Source organism: Cricetulus griseus (assembly GCF_003668045.3).
Source record: "Cricetulus griseus strain 17A/GY chromosome 1 unlocalized genomic scaffold, alternate assembly CriGri-PICRH-1.0 chr1_1, whole genome shotgun sequence".
In the NCBI taxonomy this organism is placed as follows: Eukaryota; Metazoa; Chordata; class Mammalia; order Rodentia; family Cricetidae; genus Cricetulus; species Cricetulus griseus.
Window position 1 is genome coordinate 84599375 of NW_023276807.1, and position 23576 is coordinate 84622950.

The following is a 23576-nucleotide window of genomic DNA, read 5'->3' on the forward strand; positions in this document are numbered from 1 at the left end:
GTGCGTGCGTGCGTGCGTGCGTGCGTGCATGCGTGCGTGCGTGCGTGTGCAGGTCAGAAGGTAACTTGCACAAGTCTGCTCTCTCCTATCATGTGGGTTCCTAGTAGATTATTTTAATGGTTTGGCACTAACGTGCTATTGTCAAGTGGGTCATCATTGATCTAAGAATTGATCATTGGTTAAACTTAAATGATTTCTGGGTAAATAAGTGTTCTCTCATCTCACTGTACGAGGCTCTTTTGTTTTCTTAGCTAACAGTTTTGATTAAAGGATTAAAGTCCAAAACTATTTAGTAGGATTCAGTTAAGTCAACCTTCACAATTATCATAAAAATTGTAGTTATTCAGTAAAAGCAAATGACATGATTTTAAGAATAATAAAATTTTAAAATTAAAATCTTAGTTCTATCACCATCATGGTGTTAAATATATGGACAAAAGGAAGCATGTGCTTAAGATTTAAACACATGGAATGAACGCTACTATTCAAAGGTCATTCTCGGTAATAACTTTGAGATATTTTGAGCATATGGAGAATATATATACTGCTGTGTGTTATTCACACCAAAATGTGCCTGTTGCTGATAATTAAAACTATTTATGTTGTTGTTAAATTTATATAGGAAGGTTATATGAATATGGTTCTGCTGGACCTTAACACTTACTGTGACTGATCTCTCCACTAGGGTATTTCTCAATTTCTGAAAGTCGTTGCAGCACTACATTTTATGCTGCAGTTAGACTTCAATGCAGTGTTGTTATCCAATCTTATTTGTTTATGATTGCATCTGGAAAGCCTTCTTTAGTATGTAAGAGTTGCACAGCTATTTAGCCTTACCTATTCAAATAGTTTAGCATAATGTTTCCATCAAAGACACACATGACTTGTTCTTACCAAAGCTTAAAATGTTGCTTATCTATCTCTTTGTCAGACAAATGCCATGGGCAAAAACTCAAGATAATAACTTAAGATTTATGTTTCTATCTCAGAGGCAACAGTTGTCGTGAATTGACAGTTTTGAAGGACCTAAACTGACATCAAAGGTTTCACGTGATCTAGTCAGGTCAATTAATGTTAATTTTTATCTTCCATTAAGTTCTTTTAATGTCCCCTTCCCACCTCTTTTCTTTCTTTCTTTCTTATATTCTAGCCAAGCCCAATACCAAGTCCTGTTCTGGGGCAAAAGCCAAATGCTAGTCAGTCCTTGCTTGCATGGTGCAAAGAAGTTACAAAAAACTACCGGGGTGTGAAAATCACTAACTTTACTACATCGTGGAGAAATGGTTTATCATTTTGTGCAATCTTACACCACTTTAGACCAGACTTAATGTAAGTAGAAATGTCATAAATATTTTTAAATAACAGGCATTCTTTAAAAAACAGAATAATTTCTTACCATGTATCCTAAAATACTTGACTATCTCTGTTTTTGACTATAGAACTTTCCTTTTTTGAGAAGTATATGTCAGGAAACCAACCTTTTTCTTAATACCTAAAAATGTTTTTTAAAATTATTTTTCTCTTTAATCTTATTAAAAACTGACTTTATTATGAAATTATATTAGTTTTCAAATAAGAGACAAATAAGCCTGTAGCCCTTTGTATGTTGTTAATAAGGGATTATCTCGTGGTGAATTTCACTGTTAAAGCTAGTCCCTGTTCCTCTCTACCTTAACTTCTCTTTTAGATGGAAAGCTTCAGGCAATGAAACAGTAGTCACTGTTTGTTTATTTATTTATCTCCTTAATTTTCCACACTATTAGTTTTGTTGATTGAACTGCTATGAAATTGCTAGTTACCCTTTGGTATTATTGAATATAAAAATTTTAGATTCAGTTTTCTTAGTTATTTTTATCAAATATTCAATATACCCACTGTGCCATTTTCTCCCTCAGCGACTACAAGTCTCTGAATCCTCAAGATATTAAAGAAAACAACAAAAAGGTAAGAAATACCAGGGGAGGGCATAGTTTCAATTTTGGCTTCACTGCAAGTTTTTATTAATACAAGAAAGGCGATGGTGTTGGATGAGGTTGTAACTGCAGCTTACGTAGGTGGACTGCTTTCTGCAGTTTAAATTGGATGCATAGTTTACTCTGGTTTATCCTGGACTATAAAGATCACAATTCGAGGCAGACATCAGAGTATGTACATGGTCATCATTTAACTGTTAAGTATTTCTTAAACCATATTGCTTTTAATGCAACATTTAGCTTTTGAAGACTATAACCAAAGCTTTCATAACTATTGTGTAATTTTAGAAAAATATTTTAGGAGATGAAAGCAGGGACCTGAGGGGTAAGCAAAAAAGAATACACAAGCTTATAAATGCAAAGCAATGATAAACAATGGTTCCTCTTTAGCTTTCTAGTAAACATATATACATGTTTCCATATATAATTGTATAATTGATCAGAACTTCCTAGCTGGCATGTGAGGATATTGATCCCATCAGCCTCAAGTCAGCTGCTGCATAGAGATGATTGGCTAGATTTTCGTGGGCCAGCTGACTGTGGCTAAGGCTGATGAATGTGTCTATCTCGAGTGCAGTATGGTATATGTAATTTTCAGTGTGCAGAGAAAGCAATATCAAGCTCTGCTCGAAATACATGCTCAGTGTTTGTATTGAATTGAATTTCTCACCTGAAAACCAATGTAATTGTTGTCTTAGAATAGACATTTTTAACCTGTGGATTCTATCTGTAAGTCTGCCTATAGATAGGATTCTGCAAGTCCTTGAACATAGAATTCAGTAAGTCCTTGAACACAGTTGAAAACATATTTTTTATAATGTATTGTGTCATAATTCTGTGACTAAACTTTTGTGTTTCCTTTAGTTGTGAACTTGGCGACAAATCACAGTTGTATTAGCCATGCCAAAGGTTTTGTTGCCTGTATAAATCATATATCTTCATAATTTATTACTATTGTTGCATATCTCTGCAAATGACCATTTAGAACTTCTTCAAATTATTAGTTACTGACTGGGCATGGTAACACACTCCTGGTATCCAGCACTTTAGGGCTGAAGGCAAGAGGATACGTTTAAGGTCCTTGGTCAGCCTAGGCTGCATGAGATTGTGTGTGTGTGGGGGGGGTGTACTAACACATACATTGATTTATATGTTAATTAAAATGTATTTTATGGTTTCCCAAATTCAGTTTTATATTTTAATAGTTACACTTTTAGTATAACTGGCTGTTTACTTTGTATGCTTTATAGCTATAAAATGTTATTCTCAGGAGGGAATCCATTGCCAAAAGACCTCAGAAAGCAAGGTGGTATATAAACTCTGGTTGGACAAAAATTTTTAATATACTTTAACTCATTAAATTAAAGTAACTATCACTTTTTTAAATCTTAGAATATTGGTAGAAGTTTAACAAGAATTTAAATCAAAGCAAAATTTTTGCTTGTTGTGGGTTAAGTTATAATATACTTAAACTGTCTTTTTTTTTTTATAAATAGAAATATGCCACCCAAAGAGGTAGTCTTTGAAAGGTAGTTCCTGTTCTTCATAGAGATTGCCTTTTGGGGGCTAGGAATTTAGCTAAGTAGACAAGAACTTGAAGTCTCTGGGGTCAATGAAGTTTCTGATAGGCATTCCCCAAAGTAAACCCTTCTCATGAATTACTTCTTACATCATTTTAGAAAGCCCATTTTTATTAAAGGGAGATATCTTTTTTTCTCATTAATTAAGCTATCTCCATAGAGGTGACATTTCTTTTGTGTGTGTGATATTTCTTTGTCTTTCTTTCCCTGCATTTGAATAAAATGCCAAGCTAATTTCAATGTTTGGATAGTCAACATTGTAAACTGAACTGTTAATGCCAATCAGTTGTGTCACACACCTATAAGGCAGGAAAACTCTCAAGCTCATGAGTTCAAGACTAGCTTGGGCAACATAGCAAGACCCTATCAGTTAAATGATGATTGCTTTTTAAATAGAGCTTTCCTTTACTATTCTAATTTTTTGAAAGGAAACATTATTGATTTTGCTTACCTGTATGTATTTTTAATTAAAACTAGAAATAATCTCATTAAGGTTTAAGTAACATGGACATACCATACGGGTTTACATATTACTGCATAGCAAAGGATATTATTCCATTTACATGTTTTCTTTAGATGGGCAATGTAGCATGGCTAGATACCAGTTCAAACCCCAAATATCAAATAGATCTTCCATGGAAGATAATCTTAGTTTTTAGTAAGGTTTTTAACACTGATTCTTTCCTTACACTATCCAGTATATGTCAACATACATAGTTATAGCCTTTCATTACATGATGTCTACATTGAGAATCTTAGTTGCTAACTGTAGATTATTTCCTGTTTTACAAGGTTTTCCCTGGTAACCTTGTGCTGTCAATTGCACTTAGAGTATCCAAGAAACAAAATCTTTGTCTGAAGTTCCACTTTTATTTGTAATATGATTGTCAGTGACTCTTCCTTAACTAGATTAACACCTCAGAATAAATAAGACAATTTCCTTTCAAAAAAAAATCCTTGGGTGATGATCTGACTCTGTAATAAGGGGGCCTGTTACCAAGCCCCTGACAAGGTGAGTTCAGAGACCTGTGTGGTGGAAAGAGAACATGTTCTCACCAGTTAACCTCAGAGAGGCACACACCCACTTCGGTAGCCATGTACACCCGCTGTCCCAGGGCGCAGACCCATACACATGCACACGTACACACACACACACACACACACACACACACACACACACACACACACACACACGATAGATAGATAGATAGATAGATAGATAGATAGATAGATAGATAGATAGATAGATAGATAGATAGAGATGGTAGATGATTAAAAAATACTTTTAAACAAAACACTGTGTTCCTTCTTCACACACAGTCACAACACGTGATTGACCATAGCAGAAGTTAACTTGTGAGAAAAATTCTTTGACAAAATTTTTACCTCATTTTATGTAAGAAACCTGGTTTGTTTTAAAGTGCAGTTAGTATGCATAGAGTGAAGCAAACACCAGCAGGATTTTTCTCTCAGATCTGGGGAAAGAACTCAATACAAAGGGTATTTACCTGTGGCATCTGAACTTAACCAATATGTCTGCGTTTTAGATAATTAGGAATTGTTCAGAACACTGCCTGTGGTGCTTTTCCTGATGGCCTGCTGTTGATATCTGTCAGTCAAGTCATCAAGACACTCAAGGAAGAAAATGACTTTAATTTTCTTAAAACATGTAAAAGAACAAACAAGCCTATGCATGCACACCAACTGAGCTACCTCTCTAGCAGATATTCTGAAATATCCATATTTTAAAGCATTATTCTGTGGAAATTGAATAGGTCATAATAGCACAATTTATTTTTCATTTTCTTCACATTTCCTAAAGCTTTAGGAAGAATACAGATTAAATTCAAAGGCAGAAATTTGCTATAAAAGCACAAAAATTCTTTTGATTAAATAATTTCCTAATGTTTCTTTTCAGAGAAACATTAAATGTGCTCCTAAATGCAGGTCATTGTCAAGAAGAGATTTTTAACATGTAAAGACAATAGTGTGTGTGCAGAGTCCTTCCTTTCTGAATGTCTACCTAAACCTACAGGGAGACTTCGAATGCTTCCTGGTTACACAGTGCTGTTTCAAGGGGTTAGTTCAGGATAATAATAATTAATTGTAAATTGAGAAACAGCTTTGCCTCTCCAGAACTAGAAAAACCTGATGTGCCACAGTCGTTTAAAGGCTAACAAAATAATACAGCTCGGGCTCCCAGGCTCAGCTGTGTTGCCGTATTCAGGCATTGCCTCTTTTCCAGAACAGGTGAAATTAAAAAGTTCCTGTCTTCATTCTGAAACCAACCCTAAGTGTGTGTTTAAAAGGGTTTCTATGCTTCTAAGATTAATTAGTTTTTTTTTTTTTGGTACTTTAAAGCAAATAATATAAGTTAGTTCTTTGGATGTGCCTACCAGTATTTCTTTGCTGTAATTACGTGGCTACAGAAAAGGGGCAGACAGGGATGATAAAAGCTGGGGACACATTAGGATAACACTTCTTCATACCTCAGACCTCATCTTAAAATTTTATTCTAAGATTTTTGTTTAGCTCACATTTTTGCTTATTATGTTTGTGGATAAATATGTTATTTAGTAGGATTTTTCCCTTTTACTCATTTTTTTTTACTTGAAATTTGGTTCTTTTCCTGTGGCATAGTGCCAATAATTTTATGTACCCTACAATAACAAGAAGCTTTAGAGTTTTGCTCTCTTTAAAATAGATATCTGAGCTGTTCAGTATATCATGTTTGTTTGTCCCTTCTTCTCTTTGAAGGCTTACGATGGATTTGCCAGCATTGGAATTTCCCGTTTACTGGAACCTTCTGATATGGTTTTATTAGCAATTCCTGACAAACTGACTGTTATGACTTATCTCTATCAAATAAGGGCACATTTTAGTGGTCAAGAGCTAAATGTGGTTCAGATAGAAGAAAACAGCAGTAAAAGCACATATAAAGTTGGAAATTATGAAACAGACACAAACAGTTCTGTTGATCAAGAAAAATTCTACGCCGAGCTGAGTGATCTGAAGAGGGAGCCGGAGCCACAGCGGCCTGCGAGTGGGGCAGTGGATTTCTTGCCACAGGATGACTCTGTGTTTGTCACTGATAGTGGTGTGGGAGAGTCAGGAAGTGAACGCCAGACCCCAGATGACCACCTTAGTCCAAGCACAGCCAGCCCTTCCTGCCGCAGGACTAAAAGTGACACAGAGCCCCAAAAGTCCCAGCAGAGCTCGGGAAGGACTTCAGGGTCTGATGACCCTGGCTTAAGTTCTAGTACCGATGCAGCCCAATCACTGGTTTTGTCAGGCCAGAATAGGCTCCAGAAAGCTGAGAACTCAGAATTAAGTGACTTACATGTCAGTGGTAAAAAGAAAGATGTGTCTCCACCCTCAATTTGTGAGCAAAAGCTTCAGACTGTAAATACCAGTAATGACTTGGAACAAGAGAAACTAGAGAATTCTGGACCTTTAGAATACAGATTGGATGGTGAATCAGCTATCAAAAAGCCAAGCTTATCCCCTCCTTCTAAACTTGGATATTCATACAGTAGAGACACAGACTTCACGAAGAAGATATGTGCTTCTCTGAGGCAGACAGAGTCTGATCCAGATTCGGACAAAAACACTTTAAATCATGCAGATCCCTCCACTAAAACAGTGCAGGTAAGTGGGCCAGAACCATGGGTATGTACTTACTAAGTAGCTATTCTGTCTTTTATTCTTTTGTGTTACTAGAACACTTCAGGATGTCATACATGAATAAAAGAAAGGTCTTCTTTATCAGAGAAAAATAAAACTACATCTTCTATATACTTACAGTTTGTATTATAATTTTATTAGCCCAACTTAAAGATTGAAGGACAAGGAATGTCAGCTTTTCAAATCAGTTTCATTACTCAGGATGGAGCAATGGTTGAGCAGTTAAGAGCACTTACCTCTCACCCAGAGGACCTGAGTTCAATTCCCAGCCCTGTGTGGTGACTCTTAGCCATCTGTAATTCTGGTCCCAGGGAGTCTAGCACCTTCTTTTTGCTTCTGCACATACCTTGCATTCATGTTGTATACATAAACTCATACCGGCTCACATGTATACCCATAACTGTGAATAAATAAAGCTTTAAAATGTCATTACTTATAAGAAATAGTATTTACCATTAGACCAAAGAAGTTTGGCATGGTACATACTCCTGTAGTCTCAATACTTGGGACTCTGATGTGGGAGAGCCAAGAGTTTAAGTCCAGCCTTGGCTGTAGAGAGCCCTGTCTCAAACAGAAGATGAAGGGTATTTCAGTATTGCATTTAATATGAGCATAATTCTAAAATGTGTATGCCAGATTATGTACCTTCCATTCAAAGCACTGTTCTTAGATATTTTAGTTGCCCCAGAATGACATTGTCAGTTATGTCATCTTATTTCTTAAATTTGCTATCTCCAAGACATGGCAGTATATAATACCAGCAGTTTGAGGCAGGAGAATAATTAGTTTGAGACCATCCTAGCTAGATAGCAAATACCAGGCAAGCCTGGGCTAAATAATGAAACCCTACTTTGAAAATTAAAATAAAATTCTAGTAACGTTTATATTTCTTCTCACAAAGGGAATGTAGCATGTGTGTTGAACTCTTACCCATGATATTTCTTGTATTGATTCTCTGCTACTATCAGTTAGTTGTGTGTGTGTGTGTGTGTGTGTGTGTGAGAGAGAGAGAGAGAGAGAGAGAGAGAGAGAGAGAGAGATTTAAGTAGAACAATAAAAACTTTTCCAATAAAATTATGACACCTGCTTTTCTTTGTCTTTTAAATTTATTTTCATTTTGTGTGCTGTATATATGTATATGTGGATGTCTTTACAATGTGCTTGTGAATACGTGGGAGCCAGAAGTTCACTTAATTTTTTGAGACAGGGTCCTTCACTGAACTTGGGGTTCATCACTTCCTCTGGACTTACTGTTTACTGTGTCTGTCACCCTGTCTTACAAAAACACACCTGGGTCTTCAACATGGATGCTAGGGATCTAACTCGGGGGCCCATGCAGTACAGAGACAGGCAGTTTGTGACTCAGCCAAAACACGGTTTTCATAGCAGGATTTTTTTTTCTTGTATTTATTATTTCAGGCATTCTTTGAGACTTGGACATAGATCTTCATTGTCCACTCCACAGCCTTTCTTTCTTAGACAGGGAGTTATGTATCTCAGGAGCTCACTGTGTAGATCTGCCTACCTTCACTTCCTGAGTGCTAGGATTAGAGGCATGAGCCACCATGCTTAGTATGTGCGGTGACTGTGATTGAAGCCAGGCTTCAAGCATGGAAGGCAAGCATTCTATTAACTATACTTCCAACACATTTACATGATCATTTAAAGCAAACCAAACTGAATAAAGTATTTCTATTTTTTTTTCACTTTTACAAGCCAACTCTTCTGAATCACTCTTTGATTTAAAGTTGTTGGTAGTCTATAGTTCCCAATTCTCTGTCTGCTAGGGAATGGCAATTCTGAAGCACTTCTTAGAGTCTGGGGATGTAGCTCAGAGCAGGAGTTCTTGCCCAGTATACTGAAGCCCTAGGATCAATCCCCAATATATTGGGAAAAAACAAACAAACAAACAACAAAAAAAACAAAAACAAAACTAGGGACCATGAAGCTTTTCAGAACCCTTTTAAATAATACCCAAAGTAAAAACAATTGCCAATTGCATTCTATGATATTATTTATCTTTATTACTATTATCCTCTCACAGATGTTTTCTGAAGACTGTATGATTCCTATATTCCAGCAAATTGAATACAAGCATCAGGAAATGCCCCTGCTCTTTTCTTTTTATTTTTTTTTTATCATAGGTCACTCTTACACACACACACACACACACACACACACACACACAAAATACACACACACTCACACACATGTGCACAGACAACTTTGGAGAAATGACTATCTGCACTGAGGGCTTCAGGGACCGAATTCAGGTCGTCAAGCTTAAAAGCAAGTGATTTTTTTCACTGAGTTATCTCACTGGGTCCTTAGCTGGTTTTTCTTAATGAAAATGGAAAGTACCAGTCCTTATTAGTTTGTTTTTGTTTTTAAAGCAGAGGCTTTTATTTAAATTTTTGCTATTTAGTGTGTTTGGATATCTGTAAATGAAACATATTTTTTAAATTTCTCAATTTTCCCCGAAATGACCAAGATCCACAGGTATATTTCCGAAAGAGCAAAAAGTGTTTTCTTGACTTTACTAGAAGGCATCAATGTAAAAATTTGGAAAATAATCTGGAGTTGTGTGTTTTTCTCACTTAGTGCTGTTAGTTCCATATCCACAGAGTCTACATCTGATTCAGCCAACCACAGATTATAATAATTGGGGAAATACTGTCTGAATTAAACTGTATAGACTCCCTTTCTTCCACTAATCTCTAAAATGTAAAGGCCATGTGTTTTAGTATGGGAGGATGTGCATAGGTTGTTTACTGTGCTGTTTTGTGTAACTGCGGCAAACATCTGCATGAAGTCTGCAAGGGACCTGGGAACTAATCGTGAGGGAGAACTGCACTGACCGAATTGTAGTCTAAAGCGCCATGTGATGTGTAGGCAGACGGCAGTGTCTGGACTTTGATTGGGTTGCAGAGGGTGTAAGGTCCATCGTTGGTGAGTCTACAGAGGTGTGCTAAGGAAATGGGAATGTTGGAATCAAAGAAATGCAATAGTAGAGAAAGCAGAATTGATCAAAGCACAGTTTATGCATGCATGCGTGCCTGGAAATATCACGGTGAAATCCATTAATTTGCATGATTATATGAGGTAATTTTTACAATGAAAAATACTGCAGCCTTCTTAAAAAAAAAAAAAAGCTTCTGTTCCCCCAGAGATAAATTGTAAGGTTCTAAATAAGTGAATCTCCCTGAAGTTTTGTGATAGCAGTATTTATACTCAATAGATACCCAATAAATATCTGCTGAATGACAATTGCGGAATTCTAGCTGTCTGACACCATATGTCCTGAACGCCTGATTTCTCTGTGCACTAAGGCCTAGCCTCAATATGCCCTTGACAAGGGCTGATGTGGGGTAGGGGGAGTCAGGAGATGGTGGGTTCATGTTTAGCAGGTGGTATGAGTAGAGAAGCATTCCATTAGCTGCCATCCAGTAGACCTCAGGCACGGGTTCCTTGAGGAGTTGTAGAAGGCAGGTTGCTAGGAGAAAAAATAGATTATTATCACCAGCCCTATGAATGGGGTTAGCCATGGGAAGGGTGATAACTGACAGGATGAAGGGAATGGAGAAGTGTCCTAGTTGTACAGAAGAGGCAAGGGTGAGTGAGAGAGACAGGAGAGCAGATGTGCCCTTCATTGCAACATCTTGGAAAACCAGATTCCAGTTGTTGGGTAGGTTTCCATTTAAGCCTGGAGAAGTGGTACCAATGGTGAAGTCCCAGGAGCTGGTATAGGTGCTTGCGTTATTTGGTGGACCCTCTGTGGGTTGACCTTAGCCCAGGCCGGAGGAACCTGCAAGATATGCTTGAAAATGGGTGGGGTAAAAATGGGTTCTGGAGACTGTTTTTATCAGACCAGATTTCTTGATGTAGAAGAAATTCTCCCAGGAAATTGCAGGTGTATGTAAGACAGTTGGAACAGATTTACATCTTGGTGTCATAGCAAAAGGCTATGACTTTAGTTAAAAGGCGTAACAGTTTTAGAAAACAACCAGAGGAAATTTAAAACTCTGGGCCTCTGAAGTTATATCTGAAACCTGTTAATCTCAGTGGAACCTACAGATGAAAAGTTTCTAGACCCCGATAAGCCTCTCCGCTGATACAATAATCAAAATCAGATGAATTCAAACCGAATTAGAAAAAGCCCACGTTTAATGGATACCGGTGGCCTTCCAGCCCCCCACAGAGGTGATGGGATAGAGAGATGGGGAAAACCCTGAAGTCTGGTCTCTGGGGGGGCAATTGAAATACCCTTTGGGAGTGGTCTTGAGAATCTCTGGAGGAGAGGCCATCACTTGGCAGGCTGAGATGCAGCAGGGTTTGGAGGGAGATGGGTGAGGGGGATTTCACTGGAACCTCCACCATAACACTAGCCAATATAGATTTTTCTTATAAACTATATTTTGAGGCAAATGTGTTTAAAGATAAAAATTAATTAATCATTAAAATTAGGAGTAATCTAAGAACCTGAATTCTTATTTTGAATTTTCCTCCAGTAATTAGCAGTGTGAAATATTAACTGGAATTTTAAACTTTCAGTTTTATTTTCCATGGAGGTTAAATGAACTAATATCTAGGAATCCACTTAACTCTAAAATTTAATTATGCTGTGAGTCCATCCACACAATTAGTATGCTGCACAGGATGCTGAAAATAACCACTGATTTGCAGTATTCTTGTATGCATGTTATTTGGCAATGCTTTATGGTCTAAAAGTTTTACATAAAGTCAAGCCAAGTGTAATAGTTCATGCCTGTAATCCCATCACTAAGGAGGCAGAGGGAATTGGCTTGCCATGAGTTCCAGGCCAATCTGAGCTACATAAGACCATGATAAAGGAATAAGGGAGAGAAATCAGAGGGAGGAAGGGAAGAAAGGAGGGATGGATTTTTACATAGGATAGGATAAAGGTTTATTTGACACTAAGTTGACAAAAACAGTATCTTACACCAAAAATGCAGTGTAGATATTGGTGTTTGGTAGGTTCTAATGACAGTATATAATAAATTTTATACAAATATCTCTTTTATATGCCATGTTATGAATTTCAGACATTTGCTAGTGATTATTCTTTCCTAGTACTTAATAATATAGCATGAATCTTATGAGCATGCGCTCACAGGAGATACGACAGCTTCATATGGACATACAGACACAGCACTATCTCTAGTGCACATGATGGCAATTATGGAACTTATCTGTGTTTTCCTTAAACTGTGCATCACGATAAGGGGTTGGAGCCTGTTTGGTATGTGGGAAAGCAGCACTTACAGAGTTACTTATAGGTATATGATAAACTTTAAAGTTTTGGTTGAAAACCAACATTTTCTGACTGACCCATCCTTGCTCTTTATGTTCACATATCTATTTGGTTTTGATCATAATAGCACTGAAAACACCCCATAGCTCAATTGTTCTGCAGTCAGTTGGCTGAAGGGCATCTTAGCAATGTGTGGAAAGTTACCTTAGAAATGTTTGTGTTGGGGCTGAGGAAGAAGCATGAACTCCTTCGCAAAAGAGAGATTGAGTAACTTGTCTATAATTAAGAAATACAGCTAAGATCTGTCTTATTCTTAAGTTCTTAAACTAATATAGATATTCTGCTTTTGTTTAATACCACTTTTAAGAACTGGCTTCTGGGAAGGGAGAGGGAGAAGGGATTGACATGTGAAACAAGCTTGTTCCTAACGTCAACTAATAAAAAAAAAATTAAAAAAAAAAGAACTGGCTTCCAGCTGGGCATGGTAACACATGCCTTTAATCCAACAGAGGCAGGTAGATTTCTGAGTTTGAGACCAGGCTTGTCTATAAAGTGAATTCCACAACAGCCAGGGATACAAAGAACCCCAGCATGGAAAAAAACAAACAAACAAAAACTAAACCATACAAAACACAAGAACTGGCTTCCATTGGTGGCAAATAGTTGTTATTCTCTAAAAGTGCATTGGGGAAATTAATCAGTCCATCCTATTTTTCAATTCTGATAAGATTGTTTCATTATGAAGAGAATGGTCAAGGGAGAACCGTTTTGTGGGTTCTTTTTACAGAATATAATAGCATTACTGGAGTGTGGTGGCACATGCCTGTAGTCCCAGAATAATTCAAGGCTAACCTGGAATAGCTACATAAAGAATTCAAGGCAAGCTTGGGCTACATAGTGAGACTTTTGACTAAATAAACAAATAACAGCTTGGGATTTTCTATAAATACTTCCAAAAGTTGACAAGAAAATTGCCACAGCATTGAACACTTCATAAAGTGAAAATACATAGTTGTCACTTCTATTAGAACTGAAAAAATAGAACTGAATGTTTTATTATATCCTTATTATACTGTGTTTATGAGAAAACATGACTATATAATCTAATATTAGCATACACCTTTTGAGAATATGTTTAAATAAGATTTAATGAGGGTTGCCTGGCTGCTATAAGCACTGGCCATGCAAACCTGATGACCGAGTTTTATTCCCAGAACTCACAATGGAAGGAGAGAAACAACTCCCCAAAGTTGCCCAATTACACCCACACATGCACTATGGTATGTTGACACCTGCACTCGTGCACACACTTCATACACACACAATAATATTAACTATTATTATTTTACATTTTAAAATACATTGAAATTTCATCCAGTATTATGAAATACTATGTTTCATCTTTTCAAAATTGATACATTCATTCTAAAGTTTCTTCTCAGCATTAGTTTTTTCTATAAGTAGTCCTGTTAAGAAAGTTATACACCTGACTTTTTATTTTACTAGGTGATCTAACCTTTAGCTGTATTTTGATGATTTGGCTTCTAATTCTGTATCTTTGCTTTTAAGCACCGAATGTTGTCCAGACAAGAGGAGCTGAAAGAGAGAGCAAGAGTTCTGCTTGAGCAAGCAAGAAGAGATGCAGCTTTCAAGGCGGGCAGCAAGCTCACTGGCAGCACAGCCCCTCCACTCTGCAGCAGGCAGCTAAGTGATGTGAGGAGCACTGGTGGCAGAAACCACAAGTTATTTATAGTAACCATAATTGTGATGGGGTAAAGGGGAGTGGCTTGCTCGGTTACTTTCCATAGGTTGTACATTGTGGGGACTTACATAGTCACTTATTCAACTGATGAATCCATCCAGTGGGACCAGCCACACTGTTGTTATTACTGTGCTGTTAGCTATGAGGAAAAGTACAGATCTGGACTAGAAATTACATGCTGTAAATACCTGGTTTTGTTCATTTACATTGTATGACTAACTGTATTTTATTATTTAAGATTATATTTTTCCATAGAATTTTGTGAGAAACATTAGTATATAGATACCCATTTTTATTGCCAATAGTATGTATTTTATATAATTCCATGAAGATATTCAAAGTACTTCCAATATAACAAGACAAATTTTGATAGTCATTTTTACATTTGGATTTTTAAAAGGTCTCCTGGTCAGTAAATGGTAATGAGGGATTTGAACCTGAGCCTTATTAGTTTCCACAGACCATGAATTCCCTTGTCATAACCTCCTTTACTATGTTAAGCCACATTTTCTCCATGTGTCATTTTTGTGTAGGGTTTCACAAATAATAATGAACTTATAACAGTAGAAATCCTTCAATATAATAAGATATGAAACTTCTTATCATTGAAAACTGATAACTCTACTTACTACCAAACTCACACATAAAATCACATTCTGTTGTAAGTCTTTGTAGAGGACAGCTTACTGACCTCCAAGCTCTGGGATATTGCCTTACACTTTCAGTCTTTATGCATTAGGAGGGTATAAAGGTTTATTAAGCCATTATTTTTAACAAAAACAAATAGCATAGAATAGAAAATAGAATGTATCAAAATTCATTACACTTAAATGATGTGTGTGTGTGTGTGTGTGTGTGTGTGTGTGTGTGTGTGTGTGTGTGTGAAACTTTTCTTTTTCAGTTACATTGATCTGTGTGTTTACTGGACTTGAGTAAAATGTATTTTTAATGATACATCATGATCTATGTGATAGGTAGGGTTTTAGTTGGGGGGATGGTAGGAGAGGAAGGGAGGGAGGGGGAACTGGGATTGACATGTAAAACAATCTTGTTTCTAATTCAAATTTTTTTAAAAAGGAAAAAAATTAAAAAGAAGTATACATTATGATTACAAATTTTGAAAAGTACTAATCTGAGATGGTGTAATGGCTCACTCTTATAATCCTAGCACTCAGGAGGCTGAGACAGGAGGATTGCTATGAATTTGTCAGTCTGGGCTGTATAGTGAATTCCAGGCCAGCTTTAGCTCTAGATCTCAGTAAAGCAACAGCAAAGAATAATACAAAAAATAACACTAATTTTGAGGACTGTTCTAAAGAACATGGTAGACTTTCAGTACTTAACCATCTATTATATCAGTATTTTATAGACTTATTTGCCAGATAGATTTGTTGTATATCTGAAGCAAGTCTGACCACAGTAACAGGGAAAACAGCTGTTTTTCACATGAAATGTATGTTCTGATGGGAAGAGAAATGATAAATTAGTAATTACAAGGTATGAAAAGTACATGTTGTAACAAGATGACTGAAGAAGGGGAGGCTTGGTACCCTGAAAGGTAGGGCATGAACTTGGTTGCTGAAGGGGTCATTCTAGTGAAGAGCCACAAAAAGAGTACTTATTTCAAAAGGAAAAGTGTTTTTATTGATGTTATATTTGTGGGGAAAGTGAGTTTGATATTCTCTCAAGTACTAAAAACTGACAGTCTGTTTCTAATTATCTAAACATAACTTTAGAATATAAATAAATTTAAAATGTACAGTGAATTGATTTTAAATTCAGAATACTTACTATTTGTCCACCTGCCTTTGCCCTCCCAAGTGCTGGGATTAAAGGCATGTACCACAGTGACTGACTTCATGGGCCTTACATTGTAAAACACAGAAACTGGACACAATTATCCATACATCAACAAAGAATGAATAAAACATGATCTGTTCATGTGATAGCATGCAGTTTTAAGCATCCCAAATCTGAAAATCCCAAATCCCAGATGCTTCAAAATCTAAAACACTCCATACACTGCTTGGTGATACCAAGTCTCAAGCTACTAAGATCCACAGTATACACTTAGATACAGTATTACCCATAACCTGCATGCTTGTCTGGAGCAGGGTGCCAGAAGCTGTGCTTCGTGATAGGGGATAAGCAAACTCTCTCAGTGGGTGGGAAATGATAATGTGTAGCTTTACTTTGTCAGTAATAAGTATTAAAATTTATTAAGCTGAAAATGGGTACATATCACCAAGTGTAAATTGTACCTCCATAAAATTTATTGTTTTAATATTCAGTTGTGTTCCTAGTGAAAAATACAAAAAAGTAGAAGTACTATTATAGTAGCTCCAAAAGTAATGTGTACAGTGTAAGTCCAAAGAGATACATAATAAATGTAAATAGAACAGAAAAGGAAGACATTCTGATAGAGAGGAGTATCTCATTCTAATTTACTGTAATAGGACGCTTACCATGAGACCAGCACTCTTCATATTAAATGCAAACTATAGCTCCAATGCAGATCTTTAAAACTTAACCATTTCCTAACCTGCAGCTGTGTACCTATTGATTAGTATTTTCCTTTCTCTGTCTCTTTTTAGCTCCTGGCAACCATTATCCTACTCTTTGGTATGATAAATTGAACTCTTAGCTACCTCATAAAAGTGGAATCATGGTGCTTATTTTTCTGTGGCTGGAGATTGTTTCCTTGCTTGAACAGTGATGCTGCTAGGTCCCTGACTTGCATTGAACTTACTACATAGACCAGGCTGGTCTCTAACTCATAGAGATCATCCTGCCTCTGCTGTGAGTGCTGGGATTAAACCCATGCACCCCCACACCCAGCCCAATTTTAATTCTTTTGGCTAAGCCCAGAAGTGGGCTTTCTGGGTTGTGCTGGGTAGCCCTGTGCTTAGGGTTTAAGGAGCATTCATACTATTTCTCATAACAGCTGCACTGTCGTATTTTGCAGTTTGCAAAGGTGCCTGTTTCTCCATTTTCTTACCAGTGTTCACTGGTTTTCATTATCTGTTGGTCTGGTTTGGGGTTTTTTTCAAACATGGTCTTGTGTGTTCTCCAGACTGGCCTTGAACTCTTCATCTTCACACCTCAGTCTTAGTGCTGAGGTCACAGGTCTGTTCTCACTCTGGGCTCAAACTTTTGTTTTGAAGAACAGCTATGCTAACAGGTGTGAGGTGATAGATAGCTCTGTGTGGTTTTTATCTGAATTCCCTTGATGGTTATTGATCCTGAAAGTACCCCAAAAATTCTCCCAGATCTTTATTCAAATTTGAAGTATGGAGTTTTTGTTATTGTTTTTGTTTCTTGGTTTGTAGCCATTGACTTTATATAATTTTGATATTAACTCCTTACTAAATATCTGTGGTTTGCAGATTTTCTCCTGTTCTATAAGTCTTTTATTCTATTGCTTCTTTCTTTTATTGTGTCTTATGATTCTATCTCTAAATCACTTTTACCATGTTGCATTAGCCTAAGTAGTCACACAGCCTGACTCAGGTCCAAGGAGAGAAGACATAGACCCCACCACTCAATAGGAAGAATAAGGTCACTTTCTAAGAGCATGTGACATAATAGGAGATATTGTTGCCGTATTTATCTTCTCAGTTAAAAGTTCAAGCTCAATTGAAAACGCTCTCTTCTTGTGGTACTCATTTTTTCAGCTGCCCAGCCCTATGTCAATGGATAATAGCAGTTGGCTGACTATAGTCCAGAGTTATTGCTAGTTTTCGGACATTTGAAATTAACATAAGACAAGAATGTAAAAAACTTGGGTGTGGGGTGGATGGGAGGGTGAGGGAGTGGGGGGGATGGATATGTAAATATGAGTAGTAATTAAAGAATTAAAAAAACTTGGGTGTGTCCCATTTCACAAATATGAGAGTTAGACCTTGCCATTTTTTTTTTAATATGACACTTGATATAAGGTTCATACGTTTTCTTGGACAAAGTAGTTTTCTTAATTTGGTCATTTTCTACTGTTTCTGAGTAGCTCTTATACAAAAGGAGTGTTGCTGGTAGCACACTCCATAATTTGGAAAATACTTTAATGACAAATAAAAATGAAAATGCCCAATCTCATCTCTGAGCAATTGAATGTAAGTAATATTAAAACAGGACATAATCCTTATCTCTGATTCTGTTTTTCCATTTGTGAAAGCTTAAGAAAAACTTATTTTTTTCTTGCTTTACATTGAAATTAACAGGTGCCCATGTAAAAGGGACAAGGGAATCATGACTGATAGTCAGCCGCACCCTTCCCTTTAGTGTCAGGATATCCATCTTTCTGGAAAGATCAGAAGACTTCTCTTAAATAAAAGTGGATCTAACCCACCCCACCCTCAAATGATTCCAGTTTCCTTCCAGTGAAATGATTTTTGCTGTTTTTACATTGATTATGCTCTCATTTGTGTTTTAATTTGTAGAAGTCTCTTTAAGACATTGTTATCTGTTTTACCCTTTATATAGTGTATGGTAGGTACTGAGCTGGGAAACATACACTGTTTATTCTTAGAGTAACTGAAAAGTTCCAAGAGTTGAAAAAAGGTTTGTGTCCAAAAGTGACTTTCAGTATCGATGAAAATGAATACTAACCTTAGAGTTTCTGAAGGCATGAAGTAGTGCACACACCTATTATCCCAGCACTCAGGAGGTAGAAGCAGGTGGATCTGTGAGTTGGAGGACAGCCTGGTCTACAGATATGAGTTCTAGGACAGCCAGGGCTACACAGAGAAACCCTGTCTGGGTGGTAATGATGGTGGTGTTTATGGGAGAGTTTTCTAGAACTTGTTTATTGCTTAAGAGGCCATTGAGTGAGGACTCTTCAACAATTTATTTCCCTCTGTACTTTGTTCCTGTGTAGCTGAGAACTTTTTGGTGACTACCAAGAAGAACTAGTAGAACCATAATTCATATTAGAGTACGTGAGTACATGGGGTAATGCCCACATACTTGGCACAGGTGAACCACTCTTTTTAGACTTTGTAGTTCTAGACTGAGAGAGTGAAAACTTACTGGCAAGTTAGAAAAGAGTTCAAATTAAAGGTTAAAGGAAGCAAATTCCAACTTTTCAAATATTCAGGATTGTAAAATACAAAGAGAAAACGTTTTAAGTGTCATTATGAAGACACGAAGCCCTGGAATCCTTTGGTAACACCACTTAGCCTTAGAGAATAAACTCCCAACTCTTCTTGACATCACAAAGGCCCCCACAAGCCCTGTCCCTTCTCTTCCCATCCTCACTTCAGTCTCTTCAGTTTTCCGTGCAGTTTAAGTTGAGTATCTGAAGTCACCACCACACTCTTGTGTTCTTGGTCAAATGTTGACCATTCTATTCCTACAGTTGCTTCCCTTTCCTGGATCTATCTATTTATCTCCCTACACTGACTTTAGTTAAAGCTTTCTCTCTCTCTCTCTCTCTCTCTCTCTCTCTCTCTCTCTCTCTCTCTCTTTCCTCTCTCTCTCTCCTGTTTTCTTGTATATTTACTAGGAGCACTCTAGTCTTCTCTGTTTAACTCTGCACCATTGAACGCATAAGGATGTGGAGTACCTAGTACCAAGTGTTTAGTAAACAGTCAATAAATAAATGAGGGGGTGCAGTGAGAGCCTGTTTCTTGTATTATTTGCTTACTGATAACAAAGAAAAATTGGCTATAAGAAGTGTCTATGAAGTAAAGGTTTATAAAGAGAAAGTAAATTTTTCTGTGAAGGTCTTTAAAGCAGAATGGATTGCTACTGCACAAGTCAGTTACAACTGAGATTACTTTTTACTTTGGGATTTTAAGTTCCATGTGTCATCTGATTCCTGATGTTCTTAAAACCTGTACTATAATACCTTTCTTGTTGCACAAATGCTCACATCTGTGCCAACTCCTGCATGACTTTGGTTTGATCTGACTGGGACAACAAGGAAGTGAAGAAAGGACAGACACACAGACACACCACAGATACAGAAAAGCTGGTTGAGCCGTCTGTGCCTTCTAACAGTCTAAGGGAAGCCATATCAGCAATCTGGAAACTCAATGCATGAAGAGATGTAGAAGAGCTAATCTCAGGAGGAGCCCTCTATGGGAAGCAGTCTCAGGTTGCATTCATCCTGTAGGAGGAAACTGTTTGATAGTTTCTCCCTACACTGGCTGTAGCTAAAGGTCATTACTTCCTTACTAGTATTTATATTTAGACCAAAGGAAGACTTTGCCATTCCTCTGGGCCTGACCCAGGAAGGCTTTGTAGTTCCCATGGATCTGAGGTTCTGGGGTCCTTAACATGGTTGTGTTCATGTCAGTCACATTCACTCAGGACTTCATCTGTTCCCCACACATCCAGCATTTTTTTTTTCTTGTTTTGGGACTCCTACTAGAATTCAGCTGCTAAGTCTGCCCCAAATCTCAGCATTCTACTGAACTTTCCTATGACTACTCGAGCTATATGCTTCACATCTGGGGAGCATTTTCTAAATTGGTTAACAGCAGCCTAGTAGTCTTAACCTTGTTCCCTGTGTACAGACTTGAGTCGTTCTCAGGAAAAGTCAGAGCTGCAATTTTCCTGAAAGACAACTTACAACAGATACCATTAACCTAGAGAGATGACTCAGGACTTGAGCACTTCTTGCTTTTGCAGGACTCTGGTTCAGTTCCCAGCACCCCCATGGTGACCTACAACTGTCTTTAACTCATTTCCAAGAATTCAAATAACTTAAAAACTCTGCAGCTACCAGGCACACACATGTTGCACATACATGTAAGCAGGCAAAACTCTCATAAAATAAATCTTTTAAAAATAAATAACAGAAAGGAATTCTAGCACTATTATAAATCAGACTTGAAGTTTCTTCCATTGTATTTAATACCTCAGTCCAATGACCCATTCATTATACACAGTTTATATAAGAGCAGATTCTTACCTTAGCATGTGAGAGAACATGCTTAGTAGTAAGTCCAAGAAGGCTTGCAGGAATGTTTGGATCCTCTAAAGAAACCTATACATGGGAAAAGATTTTAGTTTGATCAGTCCTTTAAGATTAACTGAAAGGGATACTAATAAAAAATACAGATAATAGTTACTTTGTTTTACTGGACTTAGAAATAAACCCAAATGCCTTACTTATGAAGAAGAATACAAGCTATTTTCCATGTTAAACCTTAATGATTTATTTTATTGTTAATTGTGTGTCTGTGTATATAATCACACATGTGTACAATTTTCTATGGAGGCCAGAAGGGGGCATCTGATCCCTGGGAGTTACAGGCAGTTGTGGACCACCATGTGGGTGCTAAAAAACAAACTCTGACCACTGGAGCATCCTCCAGTTCCCAGCTGTACCTTTAAAATGCATCCTGTTGTCATGAAGGCTACGCTATCCATCATGTACTTTTGATATTTTTTGGAAAATATTAATTTAAATGGAACTTGTCTATCTTGCTGATAATTGTATATAGTAGATTTAAGTTAGCGTACTGAATATTCTCCAGGTAATAAAAGATAGAGTTAATCATCTACTTGGCAAAAAGTATCATAAAATATCATCTTGGTAAAAACCAGCTGGAGAGCTGGCTTGGTGTTTAAGAGAACTTGTTGCTCTTGCAGATTACCAGGTTTGATTCCAGCACCTACATAGCAGCCCACAACCATTTGTAATTCTAGCTCCAGAGGGTCTGACACTTTCTCTGAACTCTATGCCACCAGGCATGCATATGGCATATAGATGCAGGCAAAACAGTTATACACAGAAAATACAATGAAAGGAATAAAAGTTTTAGCCATTTTGATTAAAAATATCTGAGTAACTTTTGTAATTTTCATATGTGTCTCTTTTTCATGTATGTGCTCTAAGTATATAGCATTAAGGTATGTATAGAATTATATTTATATACTTAAAAATACTGACTTTAGCATACATTTATAGATATTACTACATTCAATAATCTCTGTTAATCAAAGTTTTGAAATTAAAATGTTTTTCTTAACTATACATTCTATCATTTCTATTATTTGAGAGAAATAGGTTAACTTTAATTTGTAATTTCAGTGATTAAGGTCATAAGTTTTCAGTTAATATAAAAAGAAATCTAAAATCTTTAAAACACAGAATATTTTGTCTTATTTATAGATTTTAGTTCTCCATTTGAACTAGAATATGCCTAGGGAAACAAGATGGAAATATCTTTTCTATTTTACTTCAACACAGTCATCAAAAGATCAACTGTACTTAATCCATTTCAGGCCAGTAAGGCACACCAAGTGATGGCTAATCTTTCTATAGTTGCCTTTTAAGGGAGAATGTTGATGTGCTCCTATGTTCAGTATAAATATCTGTATGAGGCAGTGATTTTTTTATTCTCTGTGATTTAAACAATACCTTATCTCTTCTGTCTATATTTAAGTTGTTTTGAAGTCTGCTATCCTAACAATAGTTACTAGACTTTTTAGAAAACATTGTTATCTTGCTAGCATATCTCTAGGAGGCACCCAGCATTGTTGCAGGGGTAGGGGGGAAACAGACCTAAGCTTCATTTCTGTTATGTATCCATAAACCCCAGCTTCAAAAATCCTATTTACTCAAGAATGTCATGAGTATATAAAGCTAGTGCTCGGTGTCTTAGCATCAGGGACACTCTTTTTGTTGCCGCTGTTAATGACCATGAACATTTATTTTCCATATAGCTGTTTAGTGTCATGTTGAACTTGCCAGGATATCACCATTGCTAAGGCATATTTCATATTGCCTTTTCTGTTCCTGCTCAGCATGCGCAAGAGTAGAGTTTAAATCTTCATTCATTTCATTTTTAATGTTTCTTTTGTTCTCCTTATCGTGTTCTGGCTTTCCCAAGGATATATGCTTTGAATGAATTCACATATGCATTACTAATTGTGTGCTATTGTATTTACAGTTCCTAGTGGTGGCACTGTGAAGCTACTAATGCCTTTGCTTCACTTGATGTAAAATCATCTGAGTGTCTTTGATAGCAGTGAAACAGTATTAATTGTTTTGTACATTTCTTGGTCACTCTTCTTAGGTGGTCTTCATAATCTATTAGAACTTTCAGCCAGATTTTTGTAATGTCATGCTTCCAGCCGTGATTAAATTGGTAATTAATGAACAGTCTTTGGCAATGTGAACCACATCCTGTTAATTTTCTCTTTTGAGTTTTTAGAAGTTGTCTTCTATGTCAGAAATCATTGCACCACCTTGCTATGGCCCCTTGGCATGAAACCACAATGACTTGATTTTTGCAGCCATTAGTAGATCAGAGCAGTAATTTCACAGTATTTTGGTCAAGGCAATTATAGTCCCC

General features: G+C 36.8%; 1 protein-coding gene across 10 annotated transcripts in view; it reads left to right on the forward strand.

Annotated features, from left to right (window-relative positions):
* The window catches only part of Ehbp1 (EH domain binding protein 1), a 270164-nt gene that overhangs the window by 179398 nt on the left and 67190 nt on the right, over positions 1 to 23576 (forward strand). For all 10 annotated transcript variants that reach the window (XM_035453507.1, XM_035453512.1, XM_035453510.1 and 7 more), the window contains 4 exons: positions 1151 to 1329; positions 1896 to 1944; positions 6311 to 7201; positions 14079 to 14222. In XM_035453507.1, the coding sequence (XP_035309398.1) occupies positions 1151 to 1329; positions 1896 to 1944; positions 6311 to 7201; positions 14079 to 14222 (1263 nt within the window). The remainder of the gene's footprint in view (positions 1 to 1150; positions 1330 to 1895; positions 1945 to 6310; positions 7202 to 14078; positions 14223 to 23576) is intronic.